Here is a 21,600-nt window from a genome sequence, read left to right as displayed (position 1 = left end):
GAAAAAATCTTGTGATTTTACAAACCTTGTACTGAAAATAAAAGGTAAAAAATAGGGTTGCACAAATTATTAAAATCTATATAGCTTTCTACCCAGAGCACTAATAAAAGCAATAACGATTCTAATAACAGAGGAGAGTTTAAAAGATATGTCAAATCGTGAGTTAGTGAAGAAGTAATACAGTAAATGTAGGATTTTACCTTTGAAGAAGGGTGATGGATGGTTGATAGAGCAAGCGGCAGAATGAGGGGCTGAGAGTGCTGAATCACAGACACAGAGGAGACATGCATCAAATGGAGGAAGCGCTGTGCAAAAGGCCCAGAACACCGGCCGGGGCCAAAGTGAACCAGCAGCGCAGCAGCCAGAGTGGGCATAGCGTACAGTTTGTTGACCCCCGAATTTTGCCACCACACTCCCCCGGGTAGTGAACTTGGTGTTAAACTGGACATACCTGGCTGAAGACATAATACGTGGGAAAAATTGTTACATACAGTCTGAGTCATAGTGACACATTGCCCTACTTACCAACCTCATGTGAACTAATTCACGTTACAGAAACCTGTTGGAGCAGGAAGATCATACTTGGTGCCCGTTTTGGGGCAGGCCTCGCGGTTAAGTGTATGAGTTCAGGCTCCTTCCGCCCTCGTGTTCCTTAGGTAGATCACTCTCTCTCTTTATGCCTGTTTCTTTTGTATTTTTAAAAGTATTTTGAAAGTGTTTTCTGTAAGTGCTATGGGAAAGCAGAAAGAAGAATGCTTGGACTGGGAATAATTTGGAATTTTCCTTCACAATGAACCTAAGAGGTTAGTACCACTTACAAATTGTGTGGCTTTGGGGAAAGCGTCAGTTTCCTCATATATAATTCAGGGACAATGTTTTGATTGCAGCATGTGGCTAGAATTAATCTGAGATGCTATATGAAAATTTACCATCCAGTTGTAAGATAGAAGAAGGAAACATGCATTTCTGAAGTTAAGTTTCCTAGGTAACTTCAGAGTAGACCTTCAGATTGCTTCTAACTTCGAAAGTACTGGGATCTCTGAAGTTTGTATAAGTTGATAGTATTTATTTTCAGTTCCTGTCACAAATGTTTCTCTGGCCCTTCACTCTTTTCAGCTGTAAGTAGCCACTGGCCAAATTTTTCTTTACTATCATGTTATAGACATTTGCAGCAGATACTCATTCAGGTGAATGTTCTTAATTTCGAGAAAAGAGCCTAAGAAAAAACGTGAACAACAGCATAAGAATTACCCCTGTATCAGTTTACAACCTGTGTCTATGCAGTTGAGCGTTCTGTCACTTTGGCGTCATTTGCTGAATGTTTCGAGGAAGGGTCTCAGTACCCTGACTGATAGCCCCAATTTTTCTGGTTGATTATTTTCATCTATTTCAGGTTAATCTTTAAGAAGTTAAGACATTTACTTTTTGCCCTCCTCCTCTTTGCCCTCATATTGCCCTAGGTGATCAGAGACTTCATTTCATCCAGCTCTTCCTCCTTCCCCATCCCTCTTATAAAATAGTTTTTTTTTTGCACTGCTGATTTCAAGTAAATTAAGTTCTAATTAAAATAATTTTCACCTTAAGGTTTGAATGCTCAACAAGCTTGACACTCTCAAAGATAATTTGCTTTTCAGATGGTTGTTCATCAAAACAGATCTCTAAGTAGGTTATGAGTCATTGTTCCTAATGAGTGTGTGCAGATCCTTGAACTGTTTTGGGACAGAGAAAAGGACTGAGGATCTCTGTTTTAAAGCTGCACTTGCAGAAATAGCCTCAGTTTTTTCCTTGGAAAACAATGCTGTAAATGACCATAGTGTCTTGTTTGTTTATTCCCAGTGTTGCACCTGTGTTTATTATTAAGCTATTTTATGTTAGACTATGCAGTTATTGATATTATAATGAATTCAATTCTCAGTGCTTTTTCTTAGAAGTTTATAGTTTTATAAAATCTGTTACTTCAAATGTAAAATTCCTACCCTTCACTTAGTTTAGTTTCTTTTACTAAAGTGTTATTCACTTTGAAATATGTCAGAGTGCTTTGAAAATAGTAAATCACTTTAGTGATCTAAGGTGATATTTTTGTTTTGCTGGTATGGTATCTTCTTGTATGTTATATTTGTACATGACAGAATGGGTGATAATCACTGGCATGTTATTGGATGCTGGCAGAAAAATCAGTGCATCCTGAATTGCCTTTTCCATTTGTTCACTTAAAGATGCCTTGTTACTTTGTGGATATGCTTGCTATTTGTAGAATCTTTCACTGTTGTAATAGTTCTTTGACTTGAAGATTCTGAAACACTGGCCAAATAGTTAATAGTGTTTTCTTGTGAGGGAAGGAAGTAGAGAGGAGATTGTCTAGTTCTCCTTGGCAAATCTATGTTACTTGATACTAACATGTTGGATTTCCAAGCTCATGAAGGTTTTTTAATGTTTATTCCTCTGTATTATCATGAGTCCATATTTTTTTCAGCTTTGCAGCCTTATACATATTTCTTTGATCTCTTGATTCCTGCTAACCAATTAATATCAATTGTTTAAGAGCTGGTGAACTAGGCTTAAAATACTAGAATGTGATAGTCCTGCATTTCCTCTATTTTCACATAATTGGTAATTTATTCCAGAATATCAGTTGTTCCTTTTTCATGCTCAGATAGGAGTGATTTTAATGTTTCTGTCCTTTTAAGAATATAGTTCACACAGCTTTCATGCTGCCTTCTAAAATAGTAGGAACTAATTGGTGGCAGACATCTTGGTATTAGTCATAGACTGTTCAGATGCGTGCAGGTATTGCCATTGTCCTAGGCAGATTGTGTAGGAGGGACGTGGAATGTCATAGTTGATAGCAGAGATTGCAAGAGCCCTTCTAGGTTAGAAGTTAAACAGCACTGGAAGCTTTTTAATGTGCTCTACCTTGGAGAGCTACCCTACTATGCCTGGTGACGTCATGCAAGGCTATATTATCTGTGGCACTTAGCTTACTCTTGTCTTAGCATTTTCTATCATTTTACAACTTTGCTGTTTATTTGATTACTGTTTATTTTAGAAGGCTGGTAGATAAGGCAGAAAACATGAGACTAAAGCAGTCAATATAGCCTTTAGGAATTAATGCCTGTAAAGGAAATAAGAGCTCAAGGAACCGGTAGAACAACACTACTGGGAGAGATAGAATCAGCAAGGCCTGGAATGCTAGAGATCATACAGGACCTTATTTCTTCAACAGATACGTAACAACAAAGGAAGAGAGGAAATCCTTAAATCTCAAGATTATTAACTAAAGTATTAGCTAAAATATCATGTGTGAACTTCCCAATTCAGACAAACCGTGTTAAAAAAAAAGGTTTGTGCATTGACTGAGTATTAGTGATATTTCTTCAAGTGAGATAACAATATTTTAGTAATTTTAAAGAAGCCCTTATGAAAATTTTGTTTCCTCTCCTAAGGAGTTTAGCATTTTCTTCTAGATCCTAAATCTCGATTCATGAAACATTTTAAATTATACCTTCCATTTTTAGAGCATCTTTTATTTACAAATGTTGTGTTCCATGGGTACTTTTATATACTGTTTCATCTGATCACTTTGATTGCAGTATGATTGGGCATGTTTATTCTGTTCGGATGAGGAAATTGAGCTTCAGAGATCTTAAGTAAATTGCCCATATTCATACAGGTAATAAGTGGCACCAAAGGAATTTGAGTTATCTGGTCTTCATTAAATTAAAAAAAAAAATCCAACATTGTTTCTAAAATGGAAACCATAGACTCAAAATCAGTACTGTTTTCAGTTGCTTTGTGTTCACTTCAGTGCTACTTGTAATAGTGAAATGGTAGCTTAATGAATTGTGTATCAATTCACCAAGTAAACATCAGTGCAGTTCAGTTCAGTTGCTCAGTCGTGTCCGACTCTTTGTGACCGCATGAACAGCAGCACACCAGGCCTCCCTGTCCATCACCAACTCCCGGAGTCCACCCAAACCCACATCCATTGAATTGGTGATGCCATCCAACCATCTCATCCTCTGTCGTCCCCTTCTCCTCCTGCCCTCAATCTTTCCCAGAATCAGGGTCTTTTCAAATGAGTGAGCTCTTCACATCAGGTGGCCAAAGTATTGGAGTTTCAGCTAACATCAAGTTAGTTCAGTTTCTGCTTATCACAGCAAAGGCATAGTGATATAACATGAAGATTGTGACTCAACACTTAAAGACAGCTTTATTATTTTGCAAATACTGCTTGAGACAGCATAAAATATCATTTTTATCATTATATCTTTTCATTATATTCATTGATATCTATGGTATGTTGAGATGGAAACTTAGCCTTCAGCTATTCAAGAGAAGAAATTAGAGTAGATCTTTTAATTCATGAAGTTAATTTATTTAAAACTAAAAACTGAAATACCTAATACATTTTTATATTAAAAATTAAACATTGTGGATAAATTTAAAGATGAAAGTAAGAATTGCCCACAGTCTTCTGTTGTGTAGATTGCCAAGCTTTTTTTCTATATGTGTGTGTATTGAAAATATAATTTTTCTTATAGTGGAATCACATTAAAAAATTTTTTTTTGTAGTTACTGATTCCAAACAAATACAGTGGTTAAAAATTGCATTGGAGGAGTCCAGTTGAAGTATTTTTCTTCAACCAATATTATTTATATGAGATGATTCTAGAATGTGTAATAATTGATGGTAGGTAGTGATTCAGTGAAAACATAGCCTGAGATTATATTTATTGAAAGTAATTTTCTACATTTATAATGAACGTTTTATATATGTATATATTTAAAACCTGAATACCAGAAAGTATGCCTTTAATCTTTGCTTATTTGGATAAAGATGTAGAACTTAATTTAAAACGATAGACCATTTCACTTGAGTTTTGAGAGAACTTATTCATATACTTGTGAAATTTCCACCTAATATCACTTATTAAGAAGATTGAAACTATCATGCTGAATTGACTTAAGATCTAATTTTATATGCACTTACTTTTTAACACATAAGCTTTTAGTTCTGATTTTTTATTTTGCATTCTTCACATTCAGAAAAGGGATTCAGGTAATTAGAAAACAACCTCTTAATTTAATTGAGTTTGGTTTCCTTTTACTTATTAAATTACTACTCTTTTTTAAATAATGGTAAAAATTACAGAGTTAAGCCAAACGTTTACAGATTGGGATATCTTACTCTTCAGTGTTTGTATAATCACAATGACGAAAACATTTTATGGCTTCAGTGACGATGATGAAAATGATGGCTCTCATTTCTGGGCCAGGTCTTATGAACTGAACAATATGATAATTGTATTACATGCATTATTTCTAATACCTACATTAACCTTGCAGGGTTGTTATTACTCTTTTAGAGATCACCAAACTGAGTCTCAATTTAAGTTACTTGCCTCAAACCACACGATTTGTAAACAGCATGGTTGAGATTTGAATCTCAGTCTGACTTCAAAATATTTCCAATTCTATTGAAAACTGTTTTTCCCCCCCTAGGTTTTATAATCAGCTTTTTGAAATGAAACTCTTTTTTTTTCATGAATGTATTTTTGTGATGACATATTCAGGTAGCCATTTTGTTTGGAAATTTCATTTAGTTCTTTTGAACAGTTCAGAGTTAGTGCTCTCTCTAAATACATGTTTCTACTAAGTAAAATCTTCTCTAACATGAAATGTTCCATTTTCTAGCCAAGTAGACAAAGCTTGTCCACAGAATGCTTCACAGCTATGACTCTACAATAGATACACCACATGGCTCTTCAGAAAATTATGTATTCTAAATGTGAAGTGTGTGTCTGACTGTAGTGTATACATGTGTATCAAAGAATTGTATTAGAAAAATTAAACAAGAATCCTTCTAAGATATTTTCAATGACTGAAGATTTTCCTCTAATGTAAAAAGTACCATATAAAATGTTCAAATGTCATCCATTATCAACCATTCTTCTACTATGTATTCATTCTACATTTTAATGGCTTTATATCTTTAAATTGTTTTTCTCTTAAAAAAAAAAAAAGCATTCTACTTTGGGATTCTTAAACTGTTGCTAAGAATGCTTTTCCTCTTCCTGTAGGAATTGGGAGCTTCTCTTTCCCTCAACTTCTTTGCCTGTTGGTCAGTAGAAGATGAAGAATCAGATGGTTCTTAAACTACTGATAGGGCCTTTTGGAATTTAGGTCAGGAACTTATGCTCTGAAAAGTTTGTGGTAGGAGTGGAATCTGGTCAGATTTTAAACCGATCAGGAAAAAGGGTTAAATCCCCGCTATGGGCTGTAAGAATGGCCCTCTCAACCTCTGGTGGCCACGGGTCCCACTCTGCTTGGTTTCTTTCCTGCCTCTACCTTTGATTTTTGCTAGATATTTCTAAGCTACCAAAGAAGAGAACAAAGAAGAACGACCACATGTTGATTCTGAATTTAAGCACATTTTTTTTTTTAAAGCTTCTGATAGCCCAGTCAGAACTGTGAGAACAAGTCTTGAACAACTGCCTGGTGCGTAAGTCAGCTTGGGAGGAGAGGAAGGAGGCTCTACCTGCAGCGGGGATGCGGGGTGGAATCTGATGTTACAGCAGGACTGGAAGAGGAAACTTCCCGATGCTTCACATTAGCCAGACTGCCCATGATGTTCTGTGTGCAAATGCCGCTTATAGTGTACTTTTTCATGTTTGAAAGTGCTTGAGGAAGGGAGGTAAATGAACCATGAGAGTGAAAGAGTTAAATAAATGATTAGAAGGAAAGATATATAGGATCTATGAAACCACATGATTTTTTGCCAGATTGCCCTGCGCAGAGGTTATACCAGTATATATTCCCACCAACAGTGTATATTCATTTTCCCACATCTTCCAAACAGGTTGTTAAAACTTTAAAAAATCTTTGCCTGATAGATTAAAAAGGCATCTTATTGTGTTTTTTTTTCTTTTTCATTGAGTGAAGTAAGTAAGTTTTATTATGTTTTTATGATTCTTTCATGTCTTTCTGTTATTATTCTGTTTATACTTTTTGCTTATCTTTTGGGTTGTTGGATTTTAAAGATTTATAGGCACCATATATATATATATATATATGAAATTAACCCATTGTGATAGGTTCCAAATATTTTTACTTAATTAATTACATTTGACTTTATTCAGTAATTAAAGACTTTATTTTGGTTAGGGAAGATTTTTAAATTTGTATGTAGTAAAATGTATCAGTCTTTCGTGGTTTCAAGACTTCTTAAAGTTATATTTAGAAAGGACTTCCTCACAGTGAAGTGATCAAAAGATTTCCCATGATTTTCTTTTATGGTTTTATCTTTACATTTAAATCTTTGATCCATTGGGAATTTATTTCAGTGGATGAAATGAGGAAAGGGTTAAATTTAATTCCGTCTCCTCACTATCTCTTTGGAATCACCAACGTGGTCAGTAGATTAAAACTATATAGTTTTTGGAGCAACAAAATTAAAATAGTAACACATATATAAATTGTAGTTTTGTGGAAAGGAAAGTTACCTTATAAACAAAGTCAGCTGGATGGTTCATTTCCTGTATTTTCAAATATGAAAAGTCAAGGGTATCCCAGTAGATGCCTTTTAAAGTTTTATATGGTCAGATTTAGTGTAAAACCAGGCTTGTCAGTAAAAGGCAGACACCCATACCTGGGTGGTTGGTACCAGCATGGCTGTTTTTTAAGTAACAGTTGTGCTGTTGCTGGTTTTGGAGATGCTGTACTTTTCACTCATTCCCCAGCGAGTCATTTTACTGCTCCTATGTGCGTCTGCGTTTTGAGTTATGTGTAAAAATGTTGCATGCTTCTATTTCTGTAATTGACAGCATCTTTTAATTTATGATACTTACGTTTTTTTTTTCCTTTAAAAAGCCATGGACAGGCCAGGCTGTTGTGTCCCACTTTGGATACCTGAGCAAAGGTGTATATGGCAGTTATTATTGAGGGGAAGGAAAGATGGGTGTAATATTAGAAGGCATGAAGATGGGCAAGTCCCTAGACCTTGCTTATCTTCTCTGTATATTGAGAAGAGAAGAGAACTTTAATTTAGAATTAAATTTATTAAATAAATTAAATAATTAAATCAATTAAATTAATCAATTAAATAAATTAATTAAATTTAGAATCTAAATTAAATTTAGAAGTTTAATTAGGTCACATTTTTTTTTTGTTTGTTTTGTTTCCATTACTCTAGGAGGTGAATTTAAAAAGATATCAGAAAGTGTTCTATGTTTTCTTCTAAAGGTTTTATAGTGTCCAGTCTTACATTTAGGTCCTTAATCCATTTTGAGCTTATTTTTGTACACCATGTTAGAGAATGTTTTACCAGCACTACTTATTGAAGAGACTGTCTTTTCTCCTTTGTATGTTCTTATCTCCTTTATGGAGGAAACCTATACGTCTCTGATATTCTTGTTTCCTCCTCTTATGGAGGAAATCATAAACAAAATGAAAAGACAGCCTACAGAATGGGAGAAAATATTTGCAAATGATGCAACTGACAAGGGATTAGTTTATAAAATACACAAGTAGCTCATATTAAAAAAAAAAACAGAACCCAATCAAAAATGGCCAGAAGACCTAACTAGACATTTCTGCAAAGAAGACATGTAGATGGCCATGTGAAAAAATGGCCTGACATCACTAATTAATTGTTAGAGAAATGCAAATCAAAAGTATGATGAGGTAGGTATCACTTTACTCTGGTCAAAATGGCCATCATCAAAAAGTCTACAAATAATAAATGCTGGAGAGGGTGTGGAGAAAACGGAATCCTCCTCCCAGTTGGTGGGATTGTAAATTGGTACAGCTATTATGGAGAACAGTATGGAAGTTCCTTAAAAGACTACAAGTAGAGTTTCCATATCATCCTGTAGCGCCACTCTGGGCATACATCTGGAGAAAACTGTAATTAAAAAAGATACATGCACCGCAATGCTCATAGCACTATTTACAATGGCCAAGACATGGAAGCAATCTGAATGTCCATTGACTGATGAATGGATAAAGAAGATGTGGTACCTGTATATAATGGAATATTACTCAGCTTAAGTTAAAAGGAGTAATGCCATTCGCAGCGACATGGATGGACCTAGAGATGATCATACTGAGTGAAGGAAGTCAGACAGAGACAAATGTCATATGATATTGCTTATATCTAAGAAAAGAAATACAAATGGACTTATTTACAAAATTGAAGTAGACCCACAGACTTAGAAAACAAATTTATAGTTACCAAAGGAGAAAAACAGGGGGAGGGATAAATTAGGAGGTTGAGATTAACATATACACCCTACTATATAAAATAGATAACCAACAAACACCTAGTGTATAGCAAAGGGAACTATTCTCAATAATTTTGTAATAGCCTGTAAGGGAAAAGAGTTTGAAAAAGAATACACAGACACATGCACTCACACACATATGTATAACCGAATCACTGTGCTATACAACTGAAACTAACATGACATTGTAAATTAGCTGTACTTCAATTTAAGGGGAATGTGAATAGAATTTGTATCCTACTGTTGTGTGAAAATTGTATAAATTTTAATTATGTTGAATTGGTTCACAGTGCTTTTCAGGTCTGCTATATCTAATAAAAATTAAAAAATAAAGTCTGAGGTAAAAAAAGGATATAGGTAAGAAAAGTCAACTTAATAGCTAGAAAGCTTGAGAAGAGAGAAATAATTATTAAAAGAATAGGAATTGGTGAAAACTCATCTTCATTTGGGTTGTGTGTTTGGTTATGTAGGTCACGCAGCCTAAAGCAGTGGGAGGGGTCCGGTGTCCCAGGTGTAGCATTCTGACACATTGAGGGTGCTTCGTGGGACTTCCTGTGTTTGCCTCAGCTGTAATTAACCTTGCACGTAACAGCCTGTGGCCCCGCATGATCACGTTATTACTGGCGCCCCAGCCGCATACCTGTGTGTACATCAGTAGAGCTGAACAGCCTGGACACTGCTGTGCTTTTGCCCATGCCTTGAGGTTTGAACTTCTAAAATACACGATGGAGACCGAAAGTGAGAGTAGCGCATCGGGAGATGACAGCGTGTTCTGGTTGGATTCGGAAGTTATAACCCAGGTGACTGGCAGTGAAGAGGGAGAAGGGGAAGAGCATTTCAGGTAAATACGGAGTTCACAGTCCGTTCTTTCTCTCTGTCTCACCTTTGTCCCTCTCCCCGCCTCCCTCATCTGTGCTCCCCAACCCTCCCATCCTCTTTGTTTTAACCTCTTTTCAGTAAGATTTCTTTTCTCTGGGGGAAGATTTGGAGCTGAAGAGGATGGGTTTCTAGTTGTGTATATAGCATTCTTCATTCCACAGCTTGCCCAGAGCTTGTAAAAGGCATTTTAAATGACTTGTTAGAACACCAGGAAGAGAAGGTGTTAGACAGGTTTTGTAGTAGCATTTCAGGAATTTCAGGTAGAGACTCATAATGAACTATTACCCCTTCCTGTATCTGATTTGTACCTAACAGAAGTGACTTGGATCTGAATCTAAGAGATTTTTCTTTCTCTTTTTTCTTGGAATATGTTCCCGGGTGTGTGTGTGGCTGCTTTTGTTCCTTATTCATGTGTATGAAACATTTTGATTATGTCCACCGATTACTTATTTCATGGATCAAAGCCTCTGACCTTATATTTCACCCACCTTATAGCTCTCCTCCTCCCACCTGCCCCAGCAAATCTCTCTTGGTTTGATCTCTTAATTGTTTCTTCATCAGTGAAGTATTTGGGAAGGCCACATGATTAAGCAGCTCTCCAGGTTCAGTGCATTAGTGAAGAAAGAGGTCTCACCCTTCTTGTACACACAGTACCATTTGTGTATTAATTTTGTTGTGCTGTTACAAATTTTAGGAGGCCTTATTCTGGCTTCTCTTTTTCAACAGGTGTTAACAAATTAATTCTTTTGGAGATACTAAAATAAAAACCTCGAAGAAGTTTATACTACATATTATCACTGCCACCCACATGGGCAATTAAAACACCTTTTACAATTTTATCTATGGGTAGTTGGGTAGGAGACTGGATCATTATTTTCATCAGATCTTGTCTTTAGTATTCGAAAAAGAGTTTTTCCTTTCTCAAAGGATTTCTTTATTGACAGATTTTCCTTTTAAAGTCTAGGTTAAATGACAGATGAGATTGAATATTGGGGTTTCCCTGGTGGCTCATTCTGTAAAGAATTTGCCTGTAATGCAGGAGACCTGGGTTTTGACCTTGGGTAGATCCTCTGGAGAAGGGAATGGCTACCCACTTCAGTATTACAGGCTGGAGAATTCCATGGACAGAGGAGCCTGGTGGGCTACAGTCCATGAGGTTGCCAAAGTCAGACATGACTGAACGATGACTAACACTTCACATACATCACATTGAATGTTAGGAACTCTTGATAACCACTGATTAACAAATTTAGTGTGGGTTAAAATGAATAGGAAATATGTTTTAAATTTTAAAGAATAATTCACGGTATTCAAAGTATGAAAATATGAAAATGAACATCTTATTAGCATGTGAAAGTCTTTTTTGCGTCAACTTTCTCATTCTCTCTATAGTTTTTATTTTAGCCTCTCTTACTGGCTTAAGCTACTTCTCTCCCAGGGTGTGCTGATGTTTCATATCACATATTCCATAGTTTTAAATATGATCCGTGTGTCATGAACAGTCAGTGGGAATAAGGTATTGTGTGAGAACTGTTTGGCCTCATGTTAAAGTCGTGGAAGTTATTTCAGCCTGTTTGTCAAAGGAGGAGACAGCCTGGTCCTTGTTGTGATGGACTTGGTTCCAAGATCCTCCATTTACTTGTGAGGCAACAGGAGGCTGTCTGGGGTTTTCTTTCGACAGTTCATCTGTGTAGGCCTGAGTTTTTCTTCTCCTTAGGACCATGGGACCACATTTTCATCCCCGAGAAACTGAGCTAGATGGTGCATTGTTTTAGGAAACCATGACACTGTAGGGCATTTGTCCTGTTGACAATATTATTTCATATCTGACTGTCATAATGACTCTCCCAAACCAAGTATGTCTTTGAGATTTGATCTTATTTTATTTATAAGGGTGACAGAGATCAAGGCAAGGCCACGTTTCATGTAGTGTTTCTCAACTATTCAGCAGTCAGACATGAGGAAATGCGCAGCAGAGTGCTTGCATGGTGTTCACCCTGGTGTTCCAGCTGAGATGCCTTGCAGAAAAAAATGTGTGAGGGTGTCGAAGGTGAGGGTTGGATAGTGGAAGTTGTGGCTGTAACCTTGAGAGAAGCTATGGTGAACTCAGTGTTGTCTGTGACAGTTGTTTTTGTAAAATCAGTTTAATAGTTAAAAAATATAGAAAAGTTTTACCTGTTTCTTTAAAATCTGTGCTGATATGCATTACCTAAACTGTTGTTATGATTACGGTCTAATTAATTTCCATGCATGCACACACTCAGAAAAAGGGCAGAAGATTGTGTGCTGTTCTTTTTCTCCGAACAACTTATGAATTAGATTTTAAGTTCATTCTTTTTTTTTTCTTATATTAAAAAAAAAAAAAACTTTTTAAAATTTTGTTTTGGGGTATAGCCAATTAACCAGTAGGTATTGTTATTTCCCATTTTCAGATGAGGAAATTGTAGCTCAGACAGCCACATAAACCATATGTGTAGATAAGTGTAACAACTAATGTTGAAAGTAAAAGACTTCAGTTTTATTAAAAAATTTTTTATATCTGCTGCTAAATGTTATTTTCTAGTGAATAACAACCTTTAAGAAGCTACAGCTTAGTTCTCAGTTCTGAAATTCCTTCTCTGAGGGATTTTTGAGCACTGGTGATGTATCAGTTATGCAGCCAACATGAAAGTAGAATAGCGCATGCAGTGATGTGACCTTTTAAAGATGTGACCTGGAGGACACCTGGGGATTATTACTGACTCATGGTCATGAGAGGGTCTAGTTTTTTGGCATTTGAGGGCAGAAAGGTTTATCATATGACCTTGATTAGTGTTCTCTAGTATCACGTTATTGTAGATACATAGCCTAGTATGTATGACAAACAATGACATAGAGTTTGAAACATTTACAGAGATGATATGTGTGTATAATTAAACCATATTTTTAGAACTTGTATACCTTTAAAAATCAGAGTCTACAGATGCACAGATCTCAGTCAGATCTTCACTTTTCTCTCCATTATAAGACAGTTGTTTTTAAGAAGAGAAGCTTCTGACTCTAGTTAAGCTAGATAATTTGGCGTACATATTTTAATTTTTTTTTGAAATGTGTTGGTTTATAGCATCATAAAGCTAATAATAAATGGTTCATGCATCTGATTGGTTGGTTGGTTGGTTGCTTGCTTTATTCATTCTCTGCCTTATTTGAAATGAGGTAAAAGAAGATTTTGAATTAAAAGATTTTGCAGCAGTCCAAATAGGTAACAGGGGCTTGGAATATGTTAGTTCTTCTAGATCTTTCAGATCTAGATCTTCTTTCAGATCTAGGATGGCTATTTAAATGGCTAAATTCCTCTGGAAACCCACAGTTCTTTGCTTTTAATATGCTTACTGTTCTTTTGTCTCCTGTAGAAATTTCTTATTTTAGGAATCCCAGGATAGAGAGATAGCAATAACAGCTTATCATTGATATATATATCAGTATCACACCCAGACCTATTTTAAACTCTGACTTTTCATAGTCATCACACCCTTAATATTCTGTTATGTACAATACCAAAAAAAAAAAAGGTGTATTTTGCAAAAAAACAAAAAAGATATTTCTATTACTCTGTAACTTTGGTTGTGTGATCTGGAGTATAGTTACTCCCTGAAATATTCTTTCAATATGAAATGTAACTTTCACTCAAAGTCATCTCATCAGTGTCACAGAAATAGTAAATTTAATGGTAATTGGAGTCAGATATGAACAAAGCTTAATCTCAGAAAATTTTGTTCAGTGTTGGAGTCTAGCCATTAGGCTGTCTTTATTAATGTGTGAAATGAGTCTGTCTTAACCATGAAGCATGCTAGTACAAGACTTTCTTGGTATTTCACTAATTAAACTCTTTGGGATGGAATCCAGGGTGAGCCTTTCTTACATCTGTCTGTATGAGGTGTTTTTTTTTTTTTTTAATGTACAAGAAGGGCCTGAGAGCACAGAAAATTATAAAACTATATCAGAGTTCCTGGTTATTAAGTTGTGTATTTAAAGTGAAAAATTTTTAACGTTATTTCTCCTTAAGTTTTGGATTCAGCTTAAGCATTCAGTTCAGTTCAGCCGCTCAGTCGTGTCCAACTCTTTGCGACCCCATGAATCGCAGCACGCCAGGCCTCCCTGTCCCTCACCAACTCCCAGAGTTCACTCAGATTCACATCCATCGAGTCAGTGATGCCATCCAGCCATCTCATCCTCTGTCGTCCCCTTCTCCTCCTGCCCCCAATCCCTCCCAGCATTAGAGTCTTTTCCAATGAGTCAACTCTTCGCATGAGGTGGCCAAAGTACTGGAGTTTCAGCTTTAGCATCATTCCTTCCAAAGAAATCCCAGGGCTGATCTCCTTCAGAATGGACTGGTTGGATCTCCTTGTAGTCCAAGGGACTCTCAAGAGTCTTCTCCAACACCACAGTTCAAAAGCATCAATTCTTTGGCGCTCAGCCTTCTTCACAGTCCAACTCTCACATCCATACATGACCACAGGAAAAACCATAGCCTTGACTAGATGGACCTTAGTCGGCAAAGTAATGTCTCTGCTTTTGTATATGCTATCTAGGTTGGTCATAACTTTTCTTCCAAGGAGTAAGCGTCTTTTAATTTCATGGCTGCAATCACCATCTGCAGTGATTTTGGAGCCCCCCAAAATAAAGTCTGACACTGTTTCCACTGTTTCCCCATCTATTTCCCATGAAGTGATGGGACCAGATGCCATGATCTTCATTTTCTGAATGTTGAGCTTTAAGCCAGCTTTTTCGCTCTCCTCTTTCACTTTCATCAAGAGGCTTTTTAGTTCCTCTTCACTTTCTGCCATAAGCCCCCCTAAACAGTCAATTGCACGTTCAAACAGTAATTAAAATTCCTTGAAACACTTAAAGCTCTGTTTATAAATATAATACAGTCAATATCTTTTAAAATATATATATAAAGTGACAAACCTGGGAAGACTGCAATCAGAACAAGCAAAGCCTTTCTAGATAGTTAATTTTAGAAGTCTCCTGTTACACTTTTACTTTCCATTAGTGATTAGCTTCCTTTCCACGTTCTCATATTTTCAGGTCAGTTTCTTTCACTCACATGTGCTGTTTGCCCTCATCTTTGCACTCTCTTTTCTTCCCTGTTTCCCTTGCTTTTAAGATAAGGTCTTTAGAGTACTTCTCTCAGCCCTGTAATCCCCCATGAGTCTTTTGTTTATCACCATTTTGCCCCTGCTTACCTGGTGGCTCAGTAGTAAAGAATCCTTCCTCCCGCAATGCAGGCAAAGCAGGTTCAATCCCTGGGTAGGGAAGATCCTCTGAAGAAGGGAAGGGCAACCCACTCCAGTATTCTTGCCTGGGAAATCCCATGGACAGAGCAACCTGTTGGGCTATAGTCCACGGGGTCTCGAAGAGTCAGACATGACTTAGCGATGATACAACAAATTATGTCCCCACCCCCAAGCCCAATATTTTACTGAAATGATTTTACTTTTTTTTTTTGCCATTCAGTCAGATTTAGTTATATGTGTCATTGTTGACTCTCTTTTTAAATCATATTCCATCTTAAAGTGTCTGTTCTGGTCCATTTGTTATTTAGTTGATACTTTCTTGAATCTTTTGTTCAGATAAGTTCTATGAGTGATGTACTCTGATTTCTTGCCTATAGTCACTACTATTTTTATTTATTTTTTTCTTTTCCTTTGTAGGTAACTTATTCTTTCTGAATGCTTGTACAATTTTCTTTTTATTCTTAGTTATGTGTATTTTGTCATCAAATCTTCAACGGGACCTCAGTGACTTTCAGTCTATAGATTTAAGTCTTTATATTAGGAAAGATTTTTAGAATTTTATTATTAATTTAATTATTACCTCTTTTATCAGTAATAATTTTCTCCTCATGGAATCTATTTATTGTGTATTTGATCTCCTTAGTGTTTCTTTCATGAGGTATCTGTCATTGTTGTTTTTCAGTTGGTAAGTCATGTCTGTTTGTGACCCCGTGGACTGAAGCACGCCAGGCTTCCCTGTCCTTCACCATCTCCCTGAGTTTGCTCAAACTCATGTTCATTGAGTCGGTGATGTCATCCAACCATCTCATCCCCTGTTGTCCCCTTCTCCTCCTGCCTTCCATCTTTCCCAGCATCAGGGTCTTTTCCAATGAGTCAGCTCTTAGCATCAGGTGACTGATTTATCTTCACATTTTGATTTTATGATTTGATTATACTTGTTCTTTAGGCCATTAATTTCATCTTTTTCTTTAGTCTTTCAGATTCAGTTTGAGTGAACTAATTTTTACGTGTTCTTGTTCTTATGTATCACTGACTTAATATTTATATAATAATTTAGGTTATTGTCTTTTCTGTTTTAACTTTGCAGCTTTGTTCTCTAAGGATGCATGTTCTGTTTGTTCTGACTGAAAGAATTGCAGCTTTTTACTGCTCAGGTCAATACTGCCCTTCTCTGTCTCTCCCCCCTTCAGATTTTCTCCAGTGGTCCCATGATGCTATAGCTTCTGCCTTTCTTTTCTTAGGTGAACACACCCTTGTTAATAGCCCTAGTCCCTCTAATTGATTGTTAAATTTATTTACAGAGTAATTTTCCAGTTTTTATTAATTCCTTGGGGGCAAGTACCTCTTTTGTTGTGGGGAGAAGTGGGAGTATAGCCTCCTTGAACCTCTGTTATTCTCCACTGGTTTACCAGTCAGTGTGATCCCATTTGCTTCTTTGTCTTCCAGAAGTTGAAGATTTCTGGCCTCCTGATCTTACCCAATGTTAATCTTTTAAGGATTTATTTTCCTTTTATTTGGCTTACTGCCTTTTCAGAGACTTGGAGAAGGAAAGCTTTATTTCTCAACATATATGCAGTCTTGAATGGGAAGTTCACTGGTAGTTTTTTCCATGGCTTTTGAGGGAAAGCTTCTGAGGGGAACATTCAGTGAGGCCGAATCTTGGTGTCTGTCACCCAGTCCAGTGGGTCTCAAGAGGTGAGAATTGCTTGTTTCAGTGTCCTCTTCAGGCTGGGAGGTGGGATCTTCTAGTAGAAAGCGGTCCATCACATCTGGAATGCCTGAGATGTGTTAATACATTTCAGTTTTCCCATTTGCAAAACAGGGCTACTAACAGTATATCCAACAGTAACCAGTTAGAAGACATAATGGAAGAAAAGGTGCCATTTTTAAGAGCAACAACAAAGATGAAATGCTCAGAAATAAATTTACTAAGGAACTCCAAGACCTATGTGAAGAAAATTTAAAATATTGCTGAAGGACATAGAAGTTTGGAACAAAAGAAAAGATATATACCTTGTTCATAACAAAATAGTCAACATCATAAAGATGTTTATTATAAAATTAATGTGATAATAAGAATGCTTTTTTAAAAACCCAGGTAAATTGGTTTTGAAATAAATTGACCTTGACTAAGTAATTGAGTCAAGAAACTTTGGGGAGAAGAAAAAAGCAAGGCTAGGAAGAGGATTAGTGCAACCAGATGTTATGGTATAAAGTCTCAGTGATTAAAACCTTGTGGTACTGGTATGAATAGAGGGCATAGGGGGGTGAAATGAGAAGTCTGGAAATTTACCCTAATACATAGGAAGATATGGTAAAGATGGCTTCTCCAAAGCCAACGGGAACATTATGTACTATTCAATGAATTCTTTGGGGGAAAACTGAATATGCAGCTGTGAAAAATAAGGAAAATTGGAGACCTGCCTCATACCAAGGATAATTTCCAAATGATTGAAGAAGGTATAATGTATTAAATGAAACCACGAAAAATTCAAAAGAAAACATGGGAAATTAAAAAAAAAAAAAAGTTTTGGATCAGGGATGGCATTTTGAAATGACTTAAAATGCAAAACTCAGAAAGGGTTATGAAATTCAGCTACATAAAATATAAAACATCTGCACTATAGAAAACAAAATAAGCAAGGACAAATGACAGCCTGTTAAAAATACTTGGAATTCTTATTACAAATGAAGAACTAATCTCTTTAAAGAATTTTAAAAGACCAAAAATCCAACAGAAAAATGGGCTACTTTATAAAAGGAATTTTTTTCATCATTGAGTATTTGCCTTTCATATATACTGAACATATCTTGAAATGATATCTTATAAACTTGTAGTATAGTTTGTAATAGTGAAAGATTGGAAATAATTGAATTCACTAGTAATGGATGAGTTAAATTATGGAATATCTATGATATTTCACAATGGAATATTGCACAGATGTAAAAATAGCAAAGAAGCTCTTTATATACTGATATGGAAAGTCCTTAAGAAAATATTAGAAAACTACACAACACTGTGAAACATGATACTTTTTATGTAAAAAGGGTTGCAGTCCATGAGGTTATAAAGAGTTGGGCTCACCTTGGCTACTGAACAACGTGGGCTTCCCTGGTGACTCAGACAGTAAATAATCTCCCTGCAATGGGGAGACCATGGTTTGATCCCTGGGTCAGGAAGATTCCCTGGAGAAGGGAATGGCTACCCATTCCAGTATTCTGGGGACTTCCCTGCTGGCTCACATGGTAGAGAATCTGCCTGCAATGTGCGAGACCCAGGTGTAAAGATGAGGGTGGAGATGAAGGAATAAAGTTATTCTCCTATTTTTTACACAAAGGGTAGCATATTTATACATTGCTTTTTGTGGCTATATTCTTTAATATGAAAAATTATATATATGAATATATATACATTCATAAAGTCTAAGAGAACATATAAAGTGGGAAATTTAATGGGCAGACTGGAGACAGGGAAGGGAGGAAGATTTTTCGCTATATACCTATTGATACTTTTTTTTATTTTTGCATGATAAAATTGTACGTACTAAGAATTTTATCAGGCATTTTCATTTGGAAATCACCAAAACTCTGCCTTCAATAGACCTCCGTTCTGTTTTCAGTGTTAGAAGTTTAACATTGGAAGTTTAGTGTTCAGTTTAGTTCACTGTTAGTGTTAGAAGTTCAGTTTATTTTCTGGGAATTCTGGGAATATTAGATTTATGTAAACACTTAATAGACCATATAAACCAGCTGGAACAGAGCTTTAATATGTTAAGGGGCTTTACAGTCTAATTTATTAATATTCTCTGAAGGGAGGAAAGTATATTAGTCCCTATGATGACAGATACTAACTTTTATCACTTACAGACACATAGCCACCTTGTAGCTTCAGTTTTACAACTTAGAACACCAAACTGACTACTTCAGGTATGTCTCAGAGATGTTCTTCTCTTCAATAGAATTTAAATACATTCTTTCACAAGCAGACATAAAGAGACTAAAACCAGAAATAGAAACAAAGACTGTGGGGAATCAAAGAGAAAAGCAGAGTTGTATTGCTTCTTGGGATTTACTCCAGAGATCAAGAAAAGATATGCTCGTGAGTAAGCAGTCCCTAAGGGCACTTCTCAAGAAATGTGTCTCTTAGACTTCTCTGTGGAACTTTTATACTATCAAGTATAGTTTTTTTTTGTTATGAACAAGAATCTCAAAAAGTATAAAATGAGTGTGTGTCAGTATCAAATAGTTTTTTAATGAGGGAAAAAGCAAGTTGGTAAAGCTTGTTCCCACAATTTAAAGAAAGTGCTGTTGTCTCTTTTTCCTTTGGATGGGAAATGTCCAGGTCTAGACGTATCCTCTGGATTGTAGTCATTGGAAGGCTTTCTTAGAAATGGGAATTCTTATCAGAGTCTTTCTTGTTTTGGTCTCTAGGAAGATGAAGTCCTCAGTACATTCTGAAGAGGATGATTTTGTTCCAGAACTACACAGAAACGTTCACCCTCGAGAGCGGCCTGACTGGGAGGAAACACTTAGTGCAATGGTAAATCAGTTTTATGCAAATGTGTGTATGTATATTTTGCTTGCATAAAGAAAAGGAACAGGGGAAGCATTACTCACAGAAACAGAATTTTTTGCTGTTGCTCATTTATTCAGGAAATACCTGTTGAGCAAATAATCTATTCAAGGTACTATTCTAGACTCTCGGGCAGAGCTGTGAATAAATCACACACATTTCCTGCCTTTGTGGAGCTAATATTTTAATGAGGTAGGAGAGGTAGCAAATAATTAAACGTATAGTATGTCCTGTGGTGGTACACGCTATTGAAGAAATAATGCGGAGTGGTGGGGTCAGAGTGGCGGAACATAGTGTGAAGAAGGGTTGCTCGCTATATAGGATGGCAAGACGGCCTCTAGGGAAGTTAAGGTTGGAGCAGACACCTGAGGGGTGTGAGGGAGTGTGTTTACCTGGGAATAGATCATTTTAGACAGTGGAAGAACAAGTTAAAGGCTGTGGCATAGAATTAAAAAGCAAGTTGGAAGAAACACGAGTAGGATGTGGCCGAAACTGAACCGGGGAAAGATGAGATCAGAGAAGTGGTTTCTTGTAATCCATTATATGAGGACTTTGGTTTTTTATGCCGAGTAAGCTGGGAAACCGTTGGAGGATTTTTAGCCAAGAAGTGACATGATCTGGCTTAAAATTTTATAGGAAATCTCTCATCGCTGTGAGTAGGCTAAAGAAGGAGGCACAGGAGGAGGAGATAGGAGACCAGTTGGAAGATTGTTTTAATAGATGGACAATGATGGTAGCTTGAACCAGGATAGTAGATGTAAAAAAAGGCTAGACTCTGGGTGTACCAATAGTTTCACAGATAAAATCAACTTTTTTTTTTTTAAAACTAATGAATGAACATAGAGAATGAGATAAAGAGATGTCAAGGATGACTTCAAGTTTTTTGACTGATCAACCTGAAGAATGGAGTTTACATTCACTGAGATACTGGAAAAGCAGTTTTTGTTTGTTAATAGGTGGAAAATTCCTTTGCAGTGTAGTTTTTCCACAGAAGTTTGAATTATCCATTTAATCTTTTATAACTTTTTGTAATTCATATCCATCAATAAGAACAATGAAATTTGTTTTGTGGAGAATAAAATTTTATTTAATTAAAGTTAAAACTTAGTGATTCTTATCCAAATTGAATGCAAATGTTCATTTATCATTGCAGGTTTGTGATAAGATTTTACATATTTCATTTTTGAAACTGTCTCTTTTCACTCAGGGATTGTGAAATATTTCAGTTTATTAGCATATGATTTTACTTGAGCATATTCGTTGTTTATAAGGCATTTATAGAATTGTTAGTTTCTTCTCTTGATATTTTCCTTTTAGCATAATGTAACATTGCAAATTTGTACTCTAATAGATGTGAAATAGTCTAGTCAAAACAAACAGGCCCCCCACACCTCCCTATTGAATCAAGTAATCCCTGGAGGTGCCAGCATGCCATTGAAAGGCTATTTAATAAATTCTTTTGTCCATGTAAAAATCTTTCACAGTCTTCTCCTTTATTTTGATAACCTGCAGTAAATCTACGTTGAGTTTATTGAATGGGAAGAAAGGTGATATTTGTTATGTGGTGGTTCATTTACTCTGTATTAAA

General features: G+C 36.1%; 1 protein-coding gene across 3 annotated transcripts in view; it reads left to right on the top strand.

Moving 5' to 3' along the window:
• The first annotated feature begins 9,435 nt into the window (after nt 1–9,435).
• Nucleotides 9,436–21,600, top strand: part of ARHGAP32 (Rho GTPase activating protein 32) — a 128,616-nt gene continuing 116,451 nt past the window's right edge. For 2 of the 3 annotated variants that reach the window (XM_040255662.1, XM_040255663.1), the window contains exons 1-2: nt 9,436–10,122; nt 19,871–19,979. In XM_040255662.1, coding sequence (XP_040111596.1) covers nt 9,887–10,122; nt 19,871–19,979 — 345 coding nt within the window. In that variant the 5' untranslated portion in view covers nt 9,436–9,886. Of the gene's footprint in view, nt 10,123–19,591; nt 19,980–21,600 lie in introns of those variants that run through there. The other variant, XM_040255660.1, reaches the window with a different exon arrangement.

The sequence above is a fragment of the Oryx dammah genome, unplaced genomic scaffold (assembly GCF_014754425.2).
Source record: "Oryx dammah isolate SB20612 unplaced genomic scaffold, SCBI_Odam_1.1 HiC_scaffold_15, whole genome shotgun sequence".
In the NCBI taxonomy this organism is placed as follows: Eukaryota; Metazoa; Chordata; class Mammalia; order Artiodactyla; family Bovidae; genus Oryx; species Oryx dammah.
Note: the sequence above shows the minus strand (reverse complement) of the source record. Positions and strands in the feature narration are given on the sequence as shown.